Here is a 25,296-nt window from a genome sequence, read left to right as displayed (position 1 = left end):
CACTCCCTTTCCAGAAAGGCCTTTACAAAAATGAATGGAAGGAGATGAATTTGGGAAAAGAAACAGCTATTGTCAACATTTGGTAGCAGGAGAAATACAGGACAAATTATTCACAGAGCTCTATAAGAAAGTCAAACAGTTTTATAAATTAATTTGTCTCAAAAATTCCAACTGATGCTGCCTAATTGATTGAGCCTTGAAAGAAATCTTCCCTGAGTGGGGAGCAGGCAGGGCTTGCCAGCCCCTCTGCCTGGTGAGCTGTGAGCCGGTAGCAGAGCTGGAGGAGCACAGGAGCCCCCCGTCCTGCTGAGCTGACCATCCCTGTGGGGAAGGGCACTGCAGCCCTGGCCTCAGGTAAATCAACCATTTTGCTTTTATTCAACACTCTCCTCACCTGCAGCTTTCCCAAGTGGAGCTGCCTCCAGAAGTGCAGATGCCAGTGAAGTGCTGACATGCACAAGACTGCACCTCCACTCACTGCAGAGTCCCTTTTTTCCCTCTTCCCTCTCTGAGGATGACTTGATAGACCAAGGTCTTTAAAAGACCTTTTAAGGTCCCACAAAACACAGGTCAGGCTAGCAGAAAAGGAATTTCTCTGCATAGAAACTGCATTTCCCAAAGCTTGTAGCATGTGAAGAATCCATTTTAGCTTAAAAAAATAATTTTCCTTAAAAGGCAAGGCAATTCTAGCCTAACCTGTCTTCCAATACAAGTTCAAGCAGGACAGTTATGAGCAAATAACAAGCAAAACCAGAGAACCAAGAGAAGAGTGTGCACAGCTGAATGCAATACTATGACCAAAGCTGAGGCTCAAATACACTCAAGCAGGTTTGAGTGGCAGGTCCTTAAATTATTCTCCAATAGTGAAAACTTCTGGTAAGGGTGGATTTCGTCTAAAGACGTACTACCTGCCACTTGTCGGGAATACACCTAAAAAAAAATTTTTTTTAGCAAGTCAGCCAGTACTTCATTTATTCCATACTCTTGATTATTTATACCAATTAAGAGGACATAGTATCCCATTCTTCCAAGTACATGCCTTGGCACAGCAAGGACTATTCTGCATTCAGCAACATGCATCATTTCCGGCAGCCTAGCTCCAGGAATAGAAAACCAAGGAAAGCAAGACAGGCAGATAAACAAATCATTCGGATACCTGAAAACCCTGGAGATACTGTAGCTATTGTCATTTTACACCTAAGCTCCTCTGAGGCGTTCTGACGGTGCCAAATGTAGATGAAAGTAAAGAATTAATGGGCTTCTTGGAAGCAAGAAGAATTCACAGAATTATGCTCATAGGCAAAGCAAACAATCCAGAGACTAAATCCTGCAAAGGACATTTTTGCCTGCTCTGAACACTGCCCCATTCAACACAGCACACTGTCTGTTGGCTGCACTACATGTGTTCAGTGCTCAATGACACACCTCACTGAAGATTATTAGTTGTGTCATCTGCAAATCCTCTGGTATTTCATGGGTCTGATGTTGTTTGTATCGTTTGTAGACATTTGCACCAATTTCCAAATTTCTACCAAACCTGTATCACAACATTTCACGTGCAGTACAGGAGACAGAATTGTCAGCTCTCGTTCAAAATATTTTATTTCAAAAGACAAAGACAGGAGTACAGAAAGTACAGGAGTACAGAAACAACAGAAAAAAAAATACCTGCTAAAGACTGTACTTTAGAGTAACATCTCTGCTACCAATTAACCTCAGCTGTGATGGTCATGCAAGATATCAAGGCAGAAAAGTCCGGCCAACCCAATGGAGTTGGGTCAAATACAAAAGCATCTTCCCCCATCATTCAACAACAAACAAACCCTTTTTACTGCAGATAATATTCCTCTCCTACTTCCCCATAATAACTCATAAAGCCAAATCAAGGAGGACAGATGCAGGCCTGAGCTATAAAATCCAGATTTCATTTCCTATCACTCCCCTCCCCCAGGAGCTCAGGGGTGTTTAGATTCTGGGCTGTGGTTTAAGTCCATCTGTGTTCCTCAAGTATAAACATCTTCATTGAAACCAGACTCATCCTGCACAGCCATTCATTTGGTGAGCTCATCTGTGAGAGACATGGGCTGGTACATTTCTATGACAACCAAAAGAAAAAACCAAAAAAAAACAACCAACCAAAAAAACCAGCTTGGCACAAAGCTTTTTAAATCCTATTGTTCCTGAGGCTGCTTGCTTTCTTTTCCTCTAGCATCTATAGCTATTTTGGATATACTGTCCAGAACATCAACCCTCTATAAACTGGCCCTCTTTCTATAGGGAAACAACAGCATTTTGTAAGATTTCCATGTGAGGAGGAATGCTTAAAGAATAAGGAATAAAGACTAGGAATGTTCAAAGCAACGGAAGTGCTGTCATATCAGTTCTCAACTGAACTAGACATACATATACATTCTAAAGACACGGTTCAAAGAGTGACCTAAAAGCCTGAAAAAGTGTTTACCCCCAAAAAAAATCTCTCTAATAATGAGTCCAAGCAGCTTGTTTTGTTTAAATATCTTGTTGTGGGTTAACTCTTGATAAGAAAAACTAGAAGTATCATTTTCCCTTCTAGAAGAACAGGCTTCACCATTTGAAAATATGCTCTTTTCCCTTGCTGGATTTCCATATAGCTTTTTGCTTTTACACTAAGCCATCCTAGACACAGGCTTCAATGCAAGCAACTGATACACTTTCTTAAAGCACTACTTATTTAGAAGTCCACACACTAAATTAATTCAGTATCAGAAAAACAAAGCAACACATTCTCTGACATACGCTGCCAGTCAATGCAGAATTCATATTGTCCTTATGGTTGTTATACCATCCCCTCAAATCACTCACTGGCACCTTATACAAGCCATTAATTATAAGTAGTTAGGATTGCTTTTACTAGTATGGCACAGATGCCAAATCACTCTCAGTGATTCCCAACAAGAGAGAAAGATGCTATGAGTAAAAACAATGGAATGGACTCCCAGGATCTAGACGTGCCAAGCCACAAATACAATGCCAAAAAAATTAATTCTTTTTTTTTCTCTCCTTCTCTCCACCTTAATTTTCTGAGACTCAGTTTCAAGCTGGACTTTGTTGAGATAGGCAGCATTTCATGGCTAAGACCCCCATGTGTTTGCAACACCTCAAGCCAAGTGATCACAGAAGTAATAAATCACAGGAAAAAGGGACTGTTTTTTTATTTTATTTAATTTTTTGTCACGGAAACCTCAAGTGCAACTTTGTCTACTATGGTCAATTCTTTCTTCTGACATCATTAAAGGTTTCCCAGTCACAGATAGACTGCCCTCATCAACTCATTGATTTTCATCTCTACAGTGTTTTGACTTGATCTTTTACTCACAAGTCATCTTGTTTAATTTGCTTCAGACTTTTTTCCACACACAACTCAGAGCAGTGATACAATGCCAGGCAAAGTACTGAAATGTTCCCAAAGGCACAGATGAAGGAAAACTCAGTTATCAGTGGATATAAAAGGTAATTCTTATTTCTTAACCAGCCTGTCACAGACGAAGAGCACAGCTATTGCATTATGGCTGCTCGTGGTAAGTGTGAGCTCAAGTCATGCAACTGAAACCACTGTGACCTCCTGGTGGAATTAGATGGTAGAAAGACAGAAAGTGTCTAAGTCCAGCCCTAAAGTCTCACCAATACTACCGAAACTCTAGGCAGCAATAGCACATAAAGCCACAGGAAGGAGCATTTCCTTTCACTGACCAGCTCTGCTTGGCCAACAATCAAATCAAAAGATGTAACATACAACCTTTACACTCAAAAATTCAGGCAAGATGCAGGACTGTTAATTTTGGCTAATTTCTAGTCAAAAGAAAGGCACATCTTTTTTTTTTAACAAGTAGCTATTCAAGTGGTAAACTATTTTTCTGTGCAATGTTTGCCATTTCATAAAACTAATAAAAACTCAGTGTGAAGTACTGCCTAAGAGGTCATGTGATAAACTATGGCAAATGTCACGGGACCCACTCTGTACTAGCTCCCACCTAAGCCTGCAGTGGGCAAAAAAAGAGTCAGAAAAGCAGGCACTTAGAACCAGAATCAGGGTACATTTGATTCTGAAAACCATATCACACAAAGCAAGACTGATTTCCTTAAGTGTAGCACATTCTCTTCTCCAGTTTAAATCTGCCAATGGTGGGCTGCAGTGTTTATGTTCTGCTGCCTACACATGGCATCAGATCTACCCACTAAGAGCACATTACTGTCTGCAGGAGATAAGCACCCATCCATTCCAGAACAGGTCACACAGTATTGTTGTGTTTCCAGGTCTCTGCAGGGGTATCCTATGCCACATCCTCTCTCCTGAATATAAAGATATGCTTCTACTGTTGTGGCCAGTGCAATGGTTGCAGATGGTGATCAGGTACAAACAGGAACCATCCACCCTTCTGCTGCACTGCACTGAAGGACCCAGCAGCAAACAGCAAACCCTCCCCATCTCCACTGCTCACATTTCTGGGCACTCAGAAATGCACATCTTTACACAGCTGACTTTGTCCCCACAGCTGATAGATAATAGGGCTAGTAAAAAATTCAAGCTACACAGCAACAGGTTTAACAGGGCAAATATGGACAGTACATGCAACCTCTTTCTACAAAGGTCAAGATTTACTTGCAACCAGAGAGATCCTGGTTTTTTTCCTACACAGATGAGACTTCCAGTTCCCTGATGAGGAAATGAAGTGATGTGACATTAAGCAGCTCATGAATCTCTTCAATTAATGCATTCTGCACAACAGAGACTTCCAGGGAATTATCTGCAACCGCAGCAGTACCTCATTCCCATTGCTGTGTCCCTGAGAATGAGTCACTTCAATTCCCATACTCTTGCTGCAGGCAGAGAGCTGAGGACTATTCCCTGCCTTTGTCAGGCAAATGGCTGGAATCAAACACCGAAACTACTTGCACAGAACTTTAATTAAGGTTACCTTATTTTCTGAAACTATGGGAGTACATTTACCATCAGCTCCCGTCTTTGTGTTGATTAGGGCTTGTGTTACAGGAGTCAACATTTCCATCCCTCCATCTTCATGGAGCAACAGAATAATGTGCCAAACAACCATGCAGAATAGGATGAAGAAGAAAAACAGAGTTCTGAGATAGGTGGAGTGCCTTACTGCTCTCCATGGGTCACAAAGATCAGCTTAATCTGCAACAAGGCTCTCCCAAGCTACAGAACTCTTTATTGCAACACCATGCCAATTTAAAAGATATTTTACCAATATTAAACTAGCTTGGAGAATATAGGGACACGACTATGGCTGGTTTTACACATTTAGGAATACTGCAATTTTAATTAAAAATAAAAAATCCCCAGAAGAGACATAAAATCTGTGTTACAAGTGTTTTCAAAATTGAGAAAACCTTCACTGAATACAGCTAATAGTCTGTGTTTCATGTGATTTGCAAACTAGAACCACTGGAATTTTAGACTAGGAGGGTGTCATTGACTAATGGGGGTTCTCCCTTCCCTCTGGAGTGCAGGTTTGTGGAAGAATTAGATTATGTTCTCCAGGCAAGTTTATATGAAATGATTTATCTCTAGCCAGCTGCAGTCAGACATCTGCCTGTTTTTATTCCACTACAGAGAGATTCACACCCCCCCTTATCTCCAAAGGCAGCCAAGATTATATCCAGTAGTAAAGAGAAACCTCCAGCAATTATCAAAACTAAAACTTAAGAAATCAAGTAAATTACACAGAGGCCAGAGATGCAGCTAAGCCCCACCTAAGGCTGAAGGAGTCCTATTTAGTGAGCAGTCTATTGACTTGAATGCAGAGACATCACCTCTGTATCCCGTGGTTTACACACAGATCTGCTCAAATACATGAAGGTATTTCTTTGTTTTGAGAATCCCTCACACATTCCACATGAGATCACACAGACAGTCCTCATGTGGTCAAATAAAGTTTGTGAACCCATGCCTTTATAGCTTTTCCATATTAATCTGCACTCTGGGCATATATCCAATTAAAGCCTCATGTATAGATCACTAGGTTACTAACTGGCTTGCATACTGGGGGGAAGGGAACTAAGCTCATGACTGCACAATTTAACACTGCCTCTGCTTTCACTTTTACATGCACCAGTCTTTTTTAATCTAGTCTTACCATAAATAAAGAGTAATGACGCTTGCTGAAGAGCAGCTCGGGTCCCTGCATGCTGGAACACACAATAGCTGATGCAGAATGCATTTACATTAAGCCTGACTCCAGTGCAAAGCAGACAAGGTCTTTTCACAAACACACTACAAAAACAGGAAGCAAAGGGGGAAACTTCACAGTGTTTGGAAACAGCAGAGCATTGTTTGTACACGTTTTTCTTACAATTCCAAAATAAAAAAATGGGTAACATGAAATCTGAGCACAGCAAGAGCCTTAGATCAGACACAAAGGTCTCAAGACAGCAACTCAGAAGATCTCCAGGTACAGACTGTACAGGCACGAAGATGCACAGGGTAAGTTTGTTCTCTTATTTCTGCTAAGAAAATCTGACAAGTAGAGACACAACCTCCCAAACCCTTGACGTTAAACCTAGATAATGTTACACAGCACTACATCTTTATCTCAATTAAAGCGGCTATGATAAATGAAGAGGCATTAGGAAACACATAACCCACCAAACATAAACATTCCCTTCATTTTTTAACTGTGCTCAAAAGGAAAGGTACAACGGCACAGGCCTCACACACTGTGGGCTATCACTGCCCCACGTGTAGAAGCTGCACTGTAGACAACATCCCTTCGAGATGAGTCAAAATGTTCCAGTCACAAGCCATCACAGACTCAGAGACTTCCCTTTTCAGCTGGAGCACACAGATCCATCCGACCTCTAGCCTGAAGCTGCTTTAATTCTTTCCTCTCCTCACCTCCTTTCTTCCTCTTCCTCCATCAAGCTCACTCAGGCTATACTATAGCACCATAAACACACAATACATTGATCATGCAGACAGTGCTGCCTCGATCCCAAGTCATCCCAGGTTTAAAACTGACCAACCTACGCTCCAATCCCCAGGCACAGAGAACAGAGGTGCAGTTACAACCTGCTCCTGTATTTGGGTAAACACCATCGAGGGCTCAGTGCTTTCTCGTGCTGTCTAAGGGAGCAGCCTGATACACAGTCAACTCCCACAACAGATTATATTATTTCACCATAAAGTACATTTAGTCAACCCAAGCCACCAGGGACACCTGAAATAACTTAGAATAAATCAGGAGAATAATTTCAAGGGAGGCAGTGACATAGCACCAAAAGTAGCGTGCCCTGCGTTAGGAAAGAAGACACTAGAAATACTTCTTGGTGTCAACAAATCTTTCACCATAAACACCACAGAAAGAAGACATTGCAATCTTCAGGGCAAATGCTGGGCTGCAAAGGTAAAGTGGTTACCTGGAAGGAGTATGTCAATATTTAATACCAAAGTGCATGTCCAGCCCTGCACATTTCATTTAATTTCAAGCTTTTCCTGTTTTATTTCCTGTTTCATTCACAGCAATCACAAAAGATGAATTATCCAACCTTAGGAAATGTGTTTTCAGTCAGACAAGGCATGTTGACCATGTCCCTACTTTCACCTCCAGTAACAAAGTTCTGTGGCAACACAAGATTTACGTTTGCTTTAATGTCCGCATTATTTGATTGCAAAGTAGATGGGACTTTTAGTGCCAAGACACAACTCAAACCATCTGCTCCTCTGGGAGAGGAAGAGTCTGCTCCATGGCTTTGGATGTCAGGCTACTTTTTAGTTAAAAATTAAAAATCTTTCCTCAAAAGTCACCACAACAGCATTGACAAAAAAACCCCAAAAACAGAAGGAAGAAAAAATCTGGAGGATCTGAACAAACCACAGAGAGTAGAAAGAAATACTAAACTAATTCATAATATCTTTCATCAGCACTCTTCACTTCCATATAGGGGCTGCATTTCATAACAAACATGATAGGGAATACTGTTTCAAGACCTTATTACACAGCTGGAATTGATAGTCCTTTAGTAAGGAATATCTGAAGAATTACCAGTGCTCCTGTACTGAAAGAATAAGCTGAGGCTCCTTTTCCAATTCAATAATTGTGCTACTATAACCTATTTACTAAAGGCAGTAGTTTACAGCAATTGCATAGATTTTCTTCTGGTTTAAACAATGATTGAACAACATCTGTGACGTGGCATTGCTTTCTCTTCCTCCAGACAGTCAAATAAATGTCTCTGTTCTACGTTCCTGTGGATAAGGAACACAACTGCTTCATTGAACATGATTAATCTTCCATGAGGAATCAACAGGTATTCAAACTACAGGTATTCCATTGCTGAGCAGAAAGACAAGGACACAGATGAATCTCATTCAACACAGTCCAGCGAAGGAGATGGAAATCTCTGCTGCAAAAGTAAATGATGTTCTTCAAGAATCACTGGGCCTTCCACAGTTTCGTTCCCCTCCTCCCACCTTCCTTCTCAAAGGCAAGATACCGAGCAAACTGCTCAGATGACAGAACACCACAGCAACCATCAGAGCGTTGTGGAGCCAGAGCATTGGAGGCAGGCACACGCTCACAACTCTCCGTCACTGACATCCAGTGCCCTGCCTGGCGTCAACAGCCAAGGCAAAGAAATCTCTCCTTGTGCAACCACCCGTTCAAGCTGCCAGGAACAATACAACACTCAGATCCCCAGCGACAATAACTGCATGGCCACAAGAAAAAAGATCTGCAGAACTGCATTATCTTACACCACTGGCTCACAGATCCTCTATTTAAGAGTCCACATAAAGTTCTACTTTCAGTTTCCTACCTTCTTACAGCTTACATTGTACCAGAGAGAAACATGGTGTTTTAAGATGCCTCTGCAATCATATTCTTCTCAAGGGATTCCTAAATTTATTACCTCAACATGAAGAAGTTTTTATAGTAAATCCAAGGTTTGAGAAGGGAGAGAGAACTGCCAATCTTTTCACAAAAAAGAATCTAAACACCCTGCTTCTTTGACGATTTTGCAAGCTCATTCTCATCCTGAAAATTTCAGTGCAGTCAAGGTTTCCCTGACTTATGCTTTATTTCTGAATTCAGTCTTAACAGCCTCTGAAGCAAGAGCAAAGTGGTAGGTTGTCAGAAGTGACTATTAGGAGAATACACAAAGCACACACGCTGCAGAAAGCAAAGACTTGAACTGATTGGCACCTGGCTCCCCGGCAGATATTTTCTTTGCAGGAAGATTGAAGGGTAGTAAGAAGAGCACGACACTCTGGGCCACGTTCAGCTGTCAGTCACTCTCCCACGCTTCCACTGATTTTTAATGACATTTACAACCATTAAGAAAATGAATAGCCATCAAAACCAGGAGGGAAGATGCAGCCTAGCAGACAAAGCAAAGGAAAATAATTTCTGCTCCAGCTCCCATCAGTGATTTATCAGAAGCATCAGGGCAAGGCACAACTGATCCTTGGTGTTCAACCTTAGGCCCTCCAGAGTGAACAATAGATGCACACATCAACTAAGAAGGAACTGCAAACTAAGCATGAACCAACAGTGGCAAAGATGTCTGATCTACGTTGATGTGACACATACAAAAATACTGATCATAAAGCACTTGGAAATGGTTAAAGCACAGTGAAATTGAAACCCAAGGATTACTAGAATGAAGATATGATACTGTCATCCAATAATCATTTTTCCCTCCTTTAAAGGCCAAAAATAATCCCTTTTCTTTTTTGTTCGCCGCTGAAACAGTGTCTTAGGTTGCAATGCAAGATGTAACCAAAAGTATGTGGCAGTGTTCTTTACCTCTTCCACAACCCATCCTCCCTCAGGGGGATATCTTCTGTTAATGGGCCATCCAGTCTCACTGCATGACTGATAAAATTACATCACCCCATTGTGAGATGCTCCACCCAGGAGGAGGAGCCAAACATTCCTACCTGGATATAATCTGAGGATCAGAATACCAGAGTCAGCCTTTCTCTACTGGAGTCCCAGAGGAAGACCAGACTGTTCTATACCACCACTGGACCTTCAGAGGAAAACCACACCCTTTTACAGGAGCACTGATTCAACAGAACCACATCTCTCACTCCAGGAAGACTGCAGCCACCACTTAATCAGACTGCTACCAACACCCTGACCAACAGGGTGTCAAGTTGTATTCTGACTCTGTCAGTGTTTTTTGTACTACTGCATTTTATTTTATTAAATTGTTAAGTTGTAGGTTAGGGTTTTTTTTTTACTTATACATACTACTAAAGAACTGTTATTCCTACTCCCATATCTTTGCCTGAGAGCTCCTTAATTTCAAAATTATAATAATTCAATGGGAGAGGGATTTACATTTTCCATTTCAAGGGAAGCTCCTACCTTCCTTAGCAAACACCCATCTTTTCCAACCAAGACAAACAGACATTCATATTTATGGAAGAAACCTACACACCCTTAGTATTTTGATTAAAAAGTTGGAATCCACTTGGCAAGTTTCAATTTATTTTTTTTTTTTAAAGCACTCTATTAGTAATGCCCATCCCTAGAAATGGATAACAAAGTCATTCCGTTTTATTCTAGACAGTAAAAACAGCCTGCTTACAATACACACTCATTTTATTACAGTAGCAAACAAGAAACTTTTGTGGTACAGCAGAACCCCACTACAGCAGGAACCAGCCAGGGTATGAGGCACCTGCCAATCCCAGACACTTTTATCCAAATAGCCAAAATAGACAAAGACTGGGGGAAAAAAAAAAAAAAAAAAAAAAAAAAAAGCAATATCACAGTTTCACCATTGAGAAATACCTGCTCAGTATTGTTTGAAATGTACTGTGGGGAACGCACCATGGGGTATCTTTAGGAGATTCAGAGGGAAAAAAATGTGTTCTTTTAAAAATTGTCACAACTGCCTCATTGCAATTACCTAATGTTGCTCAGTTGATGTTAATTGTCCATACATAAATAAAAAATTAGGCCAATTTTTGTTTACAGAACTCTTGCTTTACCTTTAGGTTTACATCATCAGAAATCTCATCCATAAAATATGCATAGACATTCACACACTTTAAAATATGTACAACTCATTTCTAAGAAAAAAAATACTATTTCTGATTCTCATCTGCTAGTACAGTTTCTCTTTAGGTCTCAGAAAAACATTATGCAAAATATAAATGTAAAAGAATTGTGTTTGAGAATACAATAACAATTCTATTCTCAACAAAACCCTCTGATTTAGCTTAATCTCAGCTTTCTTCAGGCAACACTTACTGTACCACATGTGGCATCTTTGAAAACAAAATCTTACAAAACCTAAATCCATCTCTGGGTGCTAATAAGGTTTGAGATTAAAAATTTTTCAAAAGGAGAAAAACATTTCATTTTATTTAGCCTTTCTTTAAGCACTAAAAATCCAAAGAGGAAAAGTTCTTTAGTGACAGTGCCAAGCATTCAACATTGCTATTCTTAATATCAAGAAACTAGTGATGTGGAGTTTTAAAAGCATTGAATATCCACTTTTTAGTCATCTTTTTTAAAGTCCTGGTAACTACTCTTTTAATCAATGAAAGCAATTATTCCTTTTAAATTTTTCACCCAATGAGAAAATCATGCAATCCCTCAGTCATAGGAAAAAGAATTTTAGGGAAGCTGTAGCATACTTTGGAAAATGCAAGAGCTCTTACCCCTGAAACAAGCTGATATTCTGAGCAGACAAGGGAGAGAGGTGCTCCAAGGGCCCGGAAGAGCCTCACTCCATTTTAAACCTCTCACTTTGCCACGGCCTCAGAAGTGAAAATGGCCACAGGTGCAAATATCAAACAAGGTGACTGCAGAAGCAGCAGCACCACCTTTCTATGCTTTCAAGGAATCGGGAGCAGCTGCCCCGCAGAGGATCCACCCTCCTGCAAACTTCAGCCACAATCACATACCATAGCAGCATTTCAGCAAATTTCAAGACCAAATGGGGGAAAAGAGAGCTACTTGCTGCAGCAAGCAGCATTTTTTTCTTAATAAAACTCTATTGTCTGAAGGGAGACAGGACAGAGCTGGCACGTGCCCCACAGAGCAGCAGTGATGGCCGGAGGATTCTGAGTGAGGTCTGCCCCACGGATGAATGTCACAAAGTCACTTTCCAGGACAATGTTGTCCAAATGTTGGCATAAAATAGGTGAAAGAGCAACAGCTTCCACGCCAGTTCTGCCTAACAGGGAATTTTCCAGCAACCCTCTCACTCATGGAAGAGCCACTTGGCGCCTTGAGATCTGCCAAGCAGAGGGAGAAAACAGGGCTCTGAGAGCTGTACAAGGCTAAGAGTAGAATCAGCCATGTCCCCCAGCCAGCAGCCAAGTGCGAGCTGCACGGTGATCCCTCGCTGAACCTTCCTGGCTTTCTGAACAGCACATCCTGCCATTCACGTTACAGGCAATGAATGGTAATCCCTCTCCTCAAATTACCCTCCTGATTTCAACAGAGCGAGACCAAGAATGTACGTGACTGAGTGTACTTCCAGTTCAGATTTAAGTAATTGCAACTTGACGAGTTTCTTGAGCTCAGTTAGTAATGGCACACATCTAGCAGAAACACTCAAATCCAGAAAAAACACGCCTTTTTGTTAAGCTTCTCAAAAAAGAAAAAATACTTAATATTATTATAAAGCTTACTAAAAACTCAGATTAAAGTAGAAGAACATAGGCTTCACCATACCCTCATGCCCTGGACACCACAGTCTGTGACCTGGCAGGTTACCTGCTTGCATTTCCCACTCTACTGGCCCTGTCCCATCAGTCATGGGACAGCCCAAAGGGCAAAGTCAACAAATCACTTTAAGTACTGGAAATGGCAGTTCTGGTAACAACAAACGTCCACAAATCCTAGAACATGAGTCTCTTCTTCCAAAACCTACAGTGTATTGTTAAATCCTCCTGATTTTTAAGCCTATGAAGTAAAGACCTTTTAACTTAGCATCTGGTTCTGACTTTTTCATGTTTTCCTCCACAACCACAAGAGCTAAAACTTCACTCACCACTGACGTGATCAGTTATAATGTATGCTTTTCAATTGTCTTTTCCTTTTCCTGGTGTTGTCCCTGCATTCTTAAATATTGTGCAAAACAGGAAAATTTTACGCAATGATTTAATAATACATTTTTTTTGGCACCAATTCCAGCCTACCATGTTTCCCGCTCTCCTCTTCCTCAACAGTCTGGCGGACTATGCACTGAAACACATCAGCTCCCTGATCCAGTTAAAAGACAGACAACAAATCTGAAAAAGGTTCAAACAGAGGGAGTGTTCCCCAGCCAGCTCACAGAGATTTTTCTCAACCTGACCCTGCAAACTGTTAAGCGCTTACAAAAGATGGATTGACAGGGTATGGCACAGATGCAGAAATGAATGGCACAGGCCAGGGCTGACTCAGCCAGCGCTGCTGGCAATGACACTGCATCGGCAGATGGTGCAAAAAAAAGTTATTTTACTGAGTGCACATAGATGCACAAGCTCTCTGAATGGATTATATGTGCTGAAGTATCAATCATCTTCAAACACCTGGCTGTTTGTGGAATCACGTTATCTATGAACACACAGAGCAAAACTGATGCAACTAGCACTGTTCAAAACACCAATAAACAAGCCACAATCTACCCATGCAACCCACAGTCTAATTACTTCTAAAGACTCCAAAAGGTTTGAACTATTTGAGGTAGGTCTCTTATAAATCCTATATGAGGAGATGAGTAAAACCCTATTAGGTTAGCCATGTTTATTAACATAGAAGGAAATTGTATCGTATTAAACTCATCTGTTACCTAGGAACTTCAAAAGTACCAACAAATTATATGCAATAAATTGAACAGTTCCAAAAAAATCACTCTTTGTACTAAACCTACCACCTTTTTCCTCCAAAAAGGCCCCTCAGTGCACACAATTCTGTGAATGATTCTGATGGGACCAAGGCTTAAGCCTCTGTTCTCCCACAGCTGCTTACAAAGCAAACCTAACCTTTTACACTGGAACACCGATGCAGACGGAGCTCTCAGCGTAGTCTCTCACCCCTGAAAAACCAAACATTCTTGTTGAGTTTCACAGAATTGTGAAGTGGTTTGGGTTGGAAGGGACCTTTACTGATCCTTTTGTTTTATGCCCTGACACCCTCCACTATCCCAGGTTTCTCCAAGCCCTGTCCAACCTGGTCTTCAGCACTTCCAGGGATTGGGCAATCACAACTTCTCTGGACAGCACATCCTTTCCTAGAAGGGCTACATCCCACCTTGGAGGATCTATCAGACTCTTCTCATCACCATTATAATTACAGTTATAATGGTCCACTGAAAAAAAAAAAAAAACCCAACAAAAAAAAACCCAAAAAATACTATCTCAGATCTCCACAAAAGCCCGGCCCTGTGAGGGATGCTGAGTTCTTCCAAGCCTGGCTCTGATGCAGGATCAGGTCCCATTGAGGACCAGAGGCAATTTACAGCCTCTCCCATGGGGACTATTACCACCACATAGTTACTAGCACCACATCCTTACTCCCCAGCCAAAACGAAAAATGAGGCACAAGTATTTCTGAGTATCCTTTTTATTTATGTTCCTGAACATGTAAAATTTACTGGCTGGGTGTTAACACTAATAGTCTTGAGAGCTCTCACTCTGTCAATGAATATGGCTTCTGTTTTCATATTTTATATAGGCTCTGTGACATATAAACACATACCTTAACACTACTGACTTATAAATATGTTTTTTAACCACTGCAGGAACTATATATGCAAAGGTATGTTTGATAGGCATTAAACAACTTCAAAAAATATCGTTTTAGGTTTTCACATGTCAAACTACAAACTAATACAGCAACAAAGTTAGTTTGTCACAGCAGAGCAATATTCCATTAACTCACCAAGTCTTCAGAAAAATTTGAGGTTTGTTAATGTAGGCACATGCCTACCTTCACTTGTGAAAGAGAATCTCAATTTCATCAGCACAGCTAACATGGAGCAATTTGTTCTCAATCGGCAGAGAATTCTAAATTGTCATGGCTTTTATGCAAATTATGAGATGCAGTGCCCTTTCTGATGCATATATATATGTACATCCAAAACCTACAGGTACCGCTTCTCATCAAATGAAAACCATCATCTGCAACAGTAAACCACGAGAAACATTAAATATAAATAGTAATTTATCCTTCCATTATTATAACAAATAAAAAAATTATCTTAAATTGCTTTGTTATTTATGTGTTCATATTTATTTATACATGTAGAGATGGCAGAAACACCAATCTAGTTTAAAGTCACATTCATAGAGCCTCATCAACAGTGCAGGACTTAAAGACAGCACTCGGTTTACTGAACAGACTGTTTATTAGTAGCAGTAGTAGAAATTCATATTAATTCTACTTGCAATCTGGATAATATTACAATATTCCTTTTCAGGAAAGCCTTATAAATTTCTTCTTGTAAGATTGTTTTGAAACTTTTGAACTCTGCATAATACTTCCCACTTGAGCTAATTGTTTTTAAAGGGAAATTTAATTTTAAAAAGTGTGTTATTCTAACTAATGGGAATCTGCCCTAAAGTAAACAATGAGTCCAGTTTGATAGGAATTTTTGTCCTATCTTCACCAAAATAAGGAAGGAAAGACATGTAATAGCATGCTGAAACACATGTAGTAGCAGAATTGTTGAATTTTAAAAAACAATTAGAAGACAATTTTCTACTTCACTTCTCTTGCTGGAAACAGATCATCCTGCCCTGCCTCATTTAATATTAATTTGGTATGTTCTTGTCTCTAGAAGAAAACACAAATGCAGTTCCCTAATCCACTTACATTCTTGTTTCAAATGCATTTACGATTAGCCAGCCTGTCAATAAACTATTGTTCTACACATCATGTCTGGACAGAAAAATGTTTAAAAGAAACTCAAGGCTTTTCAGGATTGTCACCAGCTTTGAACAAAACATTTACTTTACACCCAACCCACCTGCCAAGGCAAAACCGAGAAATGTGAAACAAGCACAAAAAGCCAAAGTTTCCACCTCCTTGAGGGATATTAATGAGTAACTTCAGGGTTTCAATAAAGCCTTATCTTCCCAGATGAGAATTAGAGAGGTCATCCTTAGCCAGAGACAATGAATCACTTATTTATTCTTTCCTTGTCTGCTGCACATACATATGTATCACAAGTCTTCCCTGCAACCCAGGACTTTAAAACTCATTGTCCTCAACATCTACTCCCCACTGGTGCAAAAGAAAGAATGAAAGAGAAAAGCAGAGCAAAGACATGAAAGAGACAGTGCAGAAGGATATCAAAGACACAGAAGAGTCATGACACCTATGTTTAAACTACTGAAAATCAAATTTTACATTTCTCTTGAAGAAAGGGTTATTTCTAACCCCACCCCTCCCAAGAAAGGAAAAAAAAGTAAGAAATATTAAATTGGACTTTATTTCCGTATTTGTTTTTATTATCACTGCCTCTCAAGCTGTGCAAGGACAGATCTCCCTGGTGAAAAAAAAATTAGTAAGGGTGCTACATTTGAGTTTGGTAGGTGTTTATAGAATAAACATTATTCCTCCCATGGGGGAGAAAGTCAAATTCATCCCCAGGCAAGCTGCTGTCTGACAAACAAAGTTTCTAAGTGCCAAAATTTCCTACTGGGACTTTAGCATTTACAGTAACAAAACAAAACAGAAAAAAAAGCTACAGATCTGTATTCACTTTCTCTGAAAGACCCTTAACCAGAATGAAACCCTGGACATGATGTGAATGAAACTGTAATGGTGACACTGTGGTATATTTCAGCAGCTCTCTGAGAAATAAGAACATGACACTAACAATGGAAACACACATAAATCAGATGAAGTCCTAACACCTACATTTTTAGGACTGTCCACTTTCTGCATTTGTTAACTGAGTGTATATACCAATACAGAATACACTTATTATTTATTATTATTATTATTATTAGGTTAACATGGACTTATTTTAATTGAAACAATCACTTGTCATAATGTCAAAAAATGCACTTCATAGAGAACATTATTTTTTTCCTCCCTATATTTGGCTAAAATAAGATGGCCTAATAGTTGCTCCATTGCATTCTTGCATAGCACTTCTGCTACCAAAAACTATCTTGTCAGCACAAAAATTGCAGCTTCCTAAATAAACAACAAAACCAGTTAGCTCTCAAAAAATGTAGGTAGAGTCTCATTATTCAGACTTATATATGTGGGCACATACCATATCTATTAATGGAATAAACTATAGATGAATAATCCATACACAATCTAATGCTAACTTCTATACTGCAGCCCATGGACTGACAAGTAAGAAAGAGCTTGTGGGGAGAAGAATTTAATTCAAATATGTGTCTCAAGCGACAATAAAAAGGATATAAAGTGCTTAGAATCAACAAATAACTTATCCTCTGTACTCAGGGACATAATTTGCCAGATCTGGATTTAGCTATCATTACAACTTTTGCTTTCAAATGCAAAACAAAGTGATGTTATTTTCCCGTTCAATTTTATTCGTGTTTTATAGAATGCAGCAAAACTCGTCATGCCAGAGGATTTGCAAAGGGATGATGTGAAGGTTAATTACTGGCTGCTCATAAAGCATCCTGCCTGTCAAAAGCCCCATGTGTAAAAATGACCTTGTTATCAAAGCTGTTGAGTGCTCCCAACGCTCACTTTCAATGGACAGGATGGATATTTTTCTATAGCTCTTGAAAACCAAATTAGTTGCATTCAAATATCTACCTCCAGTTTGAGGAGGTTTTGGCATTGTGCCTGTACCCCATTTCTGTAGGGGGTGGAGGTTAAACTGTCATGGATTTTGCTTAAATCTTTCCAGCTCAAAATGAAAAGGACTAAAATGTAGGTACCATAGAACCAATGTCTGAAAGATATCTGCTAAACCTACCCACACAGTTAGGCAACAAGTGCGTGCAGATCTTATCCTTCTGCCCTAATTACCCCCTGGAAACCAAAGACACTACTTGAAACAATAAAGCACAGATATTTCTGTGAACATTGGTATTTGTAAGGTGAGTTAGCACTGGGAAAAAAATGATAAGGCACAAGACCAAGAACGAAGAGCACAGCTCAACAAAATGGAGCCTGCAATGCTACGCACAATGCTTTAGTATCTTCTTGCTATTTATACACATAAAATAATTAGGAATGAGAACACCTCAACATTAATTAAAGCACAGCCCCATAGGACTTCAAAAATCTTTTCAGAGATGGTTTCTCTGGTGACAGCTTTGCCAGCGAGCAGAGTTTGACGTGTCCTGTAAAAATACAACTTCATGCCTGGTATTGCCACATTGCAGAGAACAACATCTGAAGCGTGATCATGCCTCTCTCTACCGTATCCTCCTCCTCGGCTTAGAAATAATCAGCTATGGATACTGCCAGGAAAATGCCTCATCTCCACTAATATTCAACTCCCCCTCTACAATGATGGTATCTTAACAAAATGAAGAACTGCAAAAACTCCTCGTGCCTGTGTCTTTCAGGAGCTTTCTCCAGCACTGCTCGACCAAATCTTCCTCCTCCCTTCAGGCAGTAGTTCTATCAAAGAAAGAAAATATTCCCTTGGAAACATCCTCGGGAGCCCAGTAGAAACGGCAAGCAGAGATGTCATTGTGGCACAAAAAAGAGCTCTGTGAGAACAGGCAGCTGGCCTACCTGAAGGTTAAAGTAGCTCTCACTGAAAACCTGCTCTGAATACTTCAGAGCAGAGCATGATGCAGGAGAGACATTTACACACACTATGTCTGTGTACCAAGGTGTGAAAAAACCCAACCTCCGAGCACAGCACAGGCTGGATGAAATCCATTGAAATACACCATTAACAGAAATCTACACAAAAGCCAATCCACTCTCTCGTATCAGTGTCCTATAGGAAGGCCAGAATGAAGCCATTGAGAAAAATGAGACATTTACATATAAATCAAAAAAAGACAGGATCCGAGTACCGACTGATTAAAGATCAGTGTAAAACATGTTTTGTTAATCGCTTATTAGATAAAATCTGTGTAATCACTCTATATACTCCACAAATATTCAAATAATATTGGCTATGAAATTTTAAGTTGGATATGAAAATATAAATCATATTTTTCAAGACTATATCCGTCTATTGTACATCTTCTGTAACGCTGATATCACCACCTCGCATTTTTCTCTTACATCATTTTCCAGCAGGAAGAAAAACCCTGAAGGAATCTCCATATTTTCCAATCACATTGCCTGTATCTGGGCAGGTTATGTGACCGCCAAACCAGAGCCCCCAGAGCAGGCCTGAACCACAGCAAAGTCCGCGCACAAGCCGAGCCTCCGCTCTCGAATTAAAAGCATCCTCCACCTCCCTCACCTCCAACTCGCCAAGGTGCCAGCAGGTATCTGCCGACTTTGGTTTCGGATAGAAAGGGCTCAGTATGGTGACTGTATGTCGGAGCATGTTGAGAGGGAAGGAATTTTTTTTTTTTTTTTTTAAAAGAAAAAAAATCAACAACAATAATTACAGTAATAGTAGCTTTGCTCGGAAAATAATAAAAAAACCGACACCGAAACTGCAAAAATAAACATCCACAGGATTACGAACAAGGAAAAAAAAATAAAGAATCCTTTCTGGATTTTCGCCGGCATTCCGGGACCCAGTCGAGCCGATCCCCCCCCTCGCCCACCGGCGGCCCCGGGGGTCCCCGCCAGGTCCGGCCGCTCGGGGACAGCGGGCGCGGGCATCCCCCGGCCCCGCGCACCGCGGATGCCCCGCGGCCGCTCCGCGTCCGCCCCCGCGGCGGGGCCGCTGGACCCGGGCGGGCTCTTACCGTGGCCGAGGCGACGCTGTTGTCCGCCAGGGTCAAGTGGTGAGGCTCCCATCGCCGCAGGAACTTGGAGGTGAGGATCTTGCTGAGAAACGTCCGGGGGTGCCGGATGACACACACCTGGATGTCCCCCTCCTGCAGCAGCTTGTACCTCATGCCGTTGCAGTGGAGCAGGGCTCTCCGGCACGGCGCGGCACCCATTTTATTCCCCTCGGGAGCGGACATCTCGCCCAGCAGCGGCTTGCTCTCCTCGGGCTGCCTGCGGTCGCTGCCCCCGCCGGAGCCGCCGGTGCGATCCATGGCAGCCCCGCGGGCCGGGTCGGGGGTGGCGCTCGGCCGCCCGCGGGGACCGGTCTCTACGACGGGTAGAGACGGGCACGACCAAACAAAATAAAATTCAAAATAAGAACTATAACACAAAAAAAATTCCAACCCCACGCGGTAGATTAAAAAAATAATAATAATAAAAATTGCACGCGGAAGAGAAAGAAATAAAAAAAAAAATTTAAAAAACCAAAACCTGTCGGGGAAAATGGGGGTAGGGACTGAGCCGACCCGAGGGGAGAAGGGGGAAAGGGAAGCGATAAAATCCTTATTCAAACTTCCCAATCCGCCCCCGGCGGGTCACAGCGCCGCGTCCATGCTGCCGGGCGGGCGCCGGCCGAGCGGAGGGTCGGCTCCCGCGGGGGCGGCGGACAAAAGCCGGCGGTGGTGGCGGCGCGGGGGGCTCCTGACGGCGGCGACGGGGGCTGCGGGGCGTCCGGCCGCGGCTCCTTCCTTCCCCCCGGGGCGTGTGCGCGGGAGCGTGCGGCGGCGCGCGTGCATGTATGTGGGTGCGGGTGCGCGCCCGTGGGAGCGGGTGCGAGTGTGTGTGTGTGAGCGTGCCTGCCTCGGTGTGCGTGTCTGTGTGTGCCGGTCCCCACGCGCGCCGCCGCCGCGGCAGGAGGAGGAGGCGGCGGGAGCGGCGGGCGCTGCCGACACAGCCCCTCTGCCGGAGCGGCTCCGAGCGCCGCGATTGGCCCCGCCGCCGTCACGTGCCGCCCTGCCTGACGTCAATGGCCGCGGAGCCGCTCCGGGCAGCGGTGGCCGCGGGAGGTGCGCGGGAAGCGCCGCGCCCCTCACAGAGCCTCGGGATCGTTCGGGCTGGAAAAGACCTCTGAGATCATCGGGTCCGAGCTGTGATCGAACGCCGCCTCGTCGACCAGTCCGCGGCACCGAGTGCCGTGTCCCGTCTTTTCTTTAAACAGCTCCAGAGACAGTGATTCCAGCACCTCCCTGGGCAGCCCGTTCCGATGTCTGATCGCCCTTTCTATGAAGAAATCCCTCCGAACGTCCAACCTAAATCTTCCCTAGAGCGACTCATCGCGGCATGAGGCTGGGCAGGGCTGGAGGTGTGCGGGCACCGCCAGGCCCCTCCACCATGAGGGGAACCCCCAGGTGGATCCTGAGGGAAGGGGGAGACACAGGGCGGTCAGTGTCCCCGGTCAGTGTCCCCTTCCCGCAGCCCTCACGCTGGCAGGAGCCTGGGCAGGGCGCAGGGGCTGTGACCACTTCTCCTTGTAGGTGACAAATCATCACAGGTTGAGTTTTGAGCATCCTCACTCCAGCGTTACGCTCTTGTACAACCCCTGCAGAGAATGGCCAAGGAAGCCCGTTCCAGGCTGCTGGCACTTCAGCAGTGATATTTCCTTTCCTCTGGCTTTATGGAGAAACTGGGAACGGCTGTGCTCCCCAGTGCACCAGCCCTTGGAAGCCACTACACTGAGCTGAGGGTCGAGTGTCCTCTGATCGTCGGCAAAACAGCACAATTATTTATTTAAAAAAAAGAAAACAATGAAAAAACCGACTCCCTTCTAACCCTTCTAAACGGCTTCACAGCTGAGGGATGCTGTGTGCAGTATGAATGCCATGCCCAGAGAAATGATACTATCAATACTTGCTTTTTTTCTCAGTGGTAGAACTCAGATCTTGTTTCCAATTTCCTCATTTGCACAATCAGTTTAGGACCAATTTTTTAAAAATACATTTTGTCTAATACATCCACATGTCACTGAACTGTGAGACCCCTGACAATGCATATTACCAAGGTCCAGAATTTAGAAGGAATTTACAGGGCTGTTTTAGATCGTGCTTGCAACATATTCAGAGAAAGTATAAACCTTTTAGTGTAAGCTCATCTCTGACTGAGGGAGGTTAGGAGAGGGTCTGCTCTGTGGTGAGCTGAGTGTGTGCCCTGACTTGGTTTCTGGGGGCATGTCCCCGTGCAATAGCTCTCAGATAGGTCACCATGCAAAGAGAAGTGCCAGTAGTTGCAGGCAGCATCACCAGCCCACCCCAGAAAAAGCTCTTTCATCTGCTCTATTTGCATCACGAGTCACACACAGATTATCTGCTGGAGAGGCAAGCTGCTACTGGAAGGGCTTGGGAGCCTTTGCCATAAAACCTTTTGTAGTGGCTGCTGTCAAAGACAATACATGACCGGCTGGACCACAATTACAGTGAGCATGTCCATCACGTGTGTTGTTACAGAGCCGTTCTGTTGAAACAGGATTGCATTTTAGAGAATTGCTGTCTAAACACTTTCAGAAAGGAAGGTTTTTAACCTATCAATTACTAGAACATTTGAGGGATACTTTTGTTGCACGTCAGCATCAAAATTATTTATAAAAAGCAAGGAAGTCTCCAGAGCACTCCCAAGTACCAGTTGATAAAATGATGCAGAATTATGTAACTTGGCAAAGGTTAGGAGAAAGCCACTCATTTAATGACATACATAATACAACCAACAGGAAGACAAAAATCTCTTTAATAGAGGTTCAAATTGTCAGTATCTCATAGTCCTGGTAATCACTTACCTCCTGAACTTAAGCAAAGTGGTCATTGTGTAGTAAACATTACAGGCAGTTCCCACAGAGCTTTGTACACCATATACTGCGAGGGGTGAGTGATGCAGACATTTACCCTGAAACAAACCCACATCTACTCATATCTATAAATATGAATGGAACTGTAATAAAAATAATAATAAAAAATACTTGCAAACCAGAGTAGAAAAGGACATCTTTGTTTAGATGCAACTTTTCGCTGCAGGAACTGTCTGTTTCCAGGAGTTCATAGGGTGCCTGGTACAAGGGAGACCTGTTCTTGTTTGGTTCAAGGCACTGTTCTGGTACAGATGGTAATTGTGCTGATAGTAGGACTATTCTCATACACTCACCTGCAGCAACACTTCCCTCAGAAATAAAACCAAAGTGGGACTATTCCAGTGAAAGTTTGTGTAAATGAGCCACCTGCTCAAACCACTGTTTTAAATCTACTACAGTTTTCCTCTCTGAGAGCTGCTCGACAACGGGAGGACGTTATGTAAGAGTCTGGTGTCCTTAAGTGAATTTCCTGGCAAATTAGAGCAGTTGTTTTCCACTTGTATTCCACAGAAGGCAGCAAAAAATCAAGGCTGGTCTACAGCGATCAACCCATGAGTTACCAGAAAGGATCCAAGTCTGGAAATCCACCATTCCATAGTGTTGAAATCCACTGAGATACTGCAAATGCCACTCCTAGCAACACCTGTCAAGGACAGAGGTCCAAATCCTCAGCTGCATTTGCAGCTCTCCCTGAATCCCCACTCTCAGGCTGCAGGTGTTCTTCTCTCTGAAGTAAACTCAGCAGAGCACGATAAGATCAAGGCATGAAATCTCACATTGCCTTCCAGAACAGGGCAACCCAAAACCCTGTCTAGACAAGTGAAATTGAAACAGGCTGCTGGCTGCCCAGCTCACCAAAATGCACATTAGCTACCCAACCCGCAGTAAATAGCCAGTGTGTGACCCAGGGCTGAACACATTAAAATTAACACCCCTCTTCACATCTCCTATCAATTATAGCAAACAGAACTTGGATCAGTTGCAATCCTGGCTTTTTTGTTCTTGCAGACTTCCTCTTCTGGCTCCATGCAGCACAACAGATATCTCAGGTATACATTCTTGGCAGTATTTCAAGGTGATGTTTGGGGAATTGCTGGATGTTTTCTTTTTTTCCCCCCAAATGAACAAATCTAACTAGAAATTTATCGTGACTATGAGACAATCATTCATTTAAATAATAAACACTGAGCAAATAATTCATAATAAAAAGCACATCAGTGAAAATATACCTCTAGCTACTCACAAGGTGCTTCTGGGCATGATATCAGTTTTGAAGTTTTGAATAATTCAAGAATTTGTGAGGTTTTCTACAAAATACTTAATTTCTGTGCTATAAGAGAAACACAGCCTCTGAAAGTGAAAATTGAATAGTTTATTCTTTATTGTTGATACTACTACCAAGTAGAGGCTCCTGTAAATCAGGGCTTCTAGGTACAGGTCAAATTTGAAGAGGGAAGGAGATAGAGAGAGATTTGTTCTACTCTGCAGAAATATCAGTGCAATTGGACCACAACTAAAACATGGGGCTGGGAGGGAAGTGAGCAGAGGTAAAGCTGTTTTCTCCAGAAGAGAGGACATTGACAGAAGGGCAATTCAGACACACCTGCCAGTTCTGTACTCTACTTGTGGACTCTGCCCACTCCTGGACTCTGCCCTTTCATTTGCACTTCTTTGTATCTTGCTCTTTTTTTATTATTCACTGCCATTTCATAATAGGCTTTGTAAACAGAAGCATCGCTTCCTGAAAGACACTGTAGCCTGGAAACCTGGGATATACCCACCATGGATACACCCACTGGAAGTAAACCTGCCAGTTTAAAGCAGATAAGACTTCTGGGTCAGCAACAGACTTTTTTTCCCCTCTTTTCCAAAACCAATTCAGTTGTGACATATATTATTGAGAATATTCATCTGCTCAGTTGTATGTCTGTAAAACCAGGAAAGAGCACTAACACAATCACTTGCAAATACCTGGGATTCCAGTCTTAAGAGAAAACTGCCACTTTTTATGCATTTCCAGCATTTGGTCTCTTGGAGATCTACACTCAGTTCCATCAGGTGTTCTGCAGAGATCATTTCTGGGTGCTAACACAGAAGCAGTCTCCTGACATACCATCTTAAGCATAGTAACACCCATCTACACCCATGTCTTAAAACAAAAGAAATGTGATATTGTGAAGGAAAAGAAAGCAGCAATTTGTGTCAAGTGCTCAGTGCCACTAGCACAGGTTTCATAGTGGTGAGGGGCTTGGAATACCCATGAAAAAACACCCGAGGTGCCAAAACCTATGCAGGAGAAAAAATACAGACTAAAGTCACCTTGTCTGAATGTAAACCCATACAGTGGATACTTGTCAAGCTATGAGGGAACTAACAGAGCAGCTGTGGCAAGGGCCAGACACAGACAATCAGATGCCTCAACAAGGGATGTGCTGACCACAGGGCCCACAGGGGCTTTGGAGGATTTGTTGTATGCTTTAAAAGAGAAAATAAGAAAAAGAAATAATAATCACTTACTACACTATTAATTACTCCTGGTTC

At 42.3% G+C, this 25,296-nt stretch overlaps 1 protein-coding gene across 1 annotated transcript in view; it reads right to left on the bottom strand.

Moving 5' to 3' along the window:
• CMIP (c-Maf inducing protein) overlaps nucleotides 1-20,741 on the bottom strand; it is a 131,617-nt gene extending 110,876 nt beyond the window's left edge. The window contains exon 1 of the mRNA XM_058846104.1: nucleotides 19,835-20,741. Coding sequence (XP_058702087.1) covers nucleotides 19,835-20,131 — 297 coding nt within the window. The 5' untranslated portion in view covers nucleotides 20,132-20,741. The remainder of the gene's footprint in view (nucleotides 1-19,834) is intronic.
• Between the last annotated feature and the right edge of the window lie 4,555 nt (nucleotides 20,742-25,296).

The sequence above is a fragment of the Poecile atricapillus genome, chromosome 10 (assembly GCF_030490865.1).
Source record: "Poecile atricapillus isolate bPoeAtr1 chromosome 10, bPoeAtr1.hap1, whole genome shotgun sequence".
NCBI lineage: Eukaryota > Metazoa > Chordata > Aves > Passeriformes > Paridae > Poecile > Poecile atricapillus.
The sequence above is the reverse complement of the archived record's forward strand: the minus strand, read 5'-3'. Positions and strand labels throughout refer to the sequence as shown.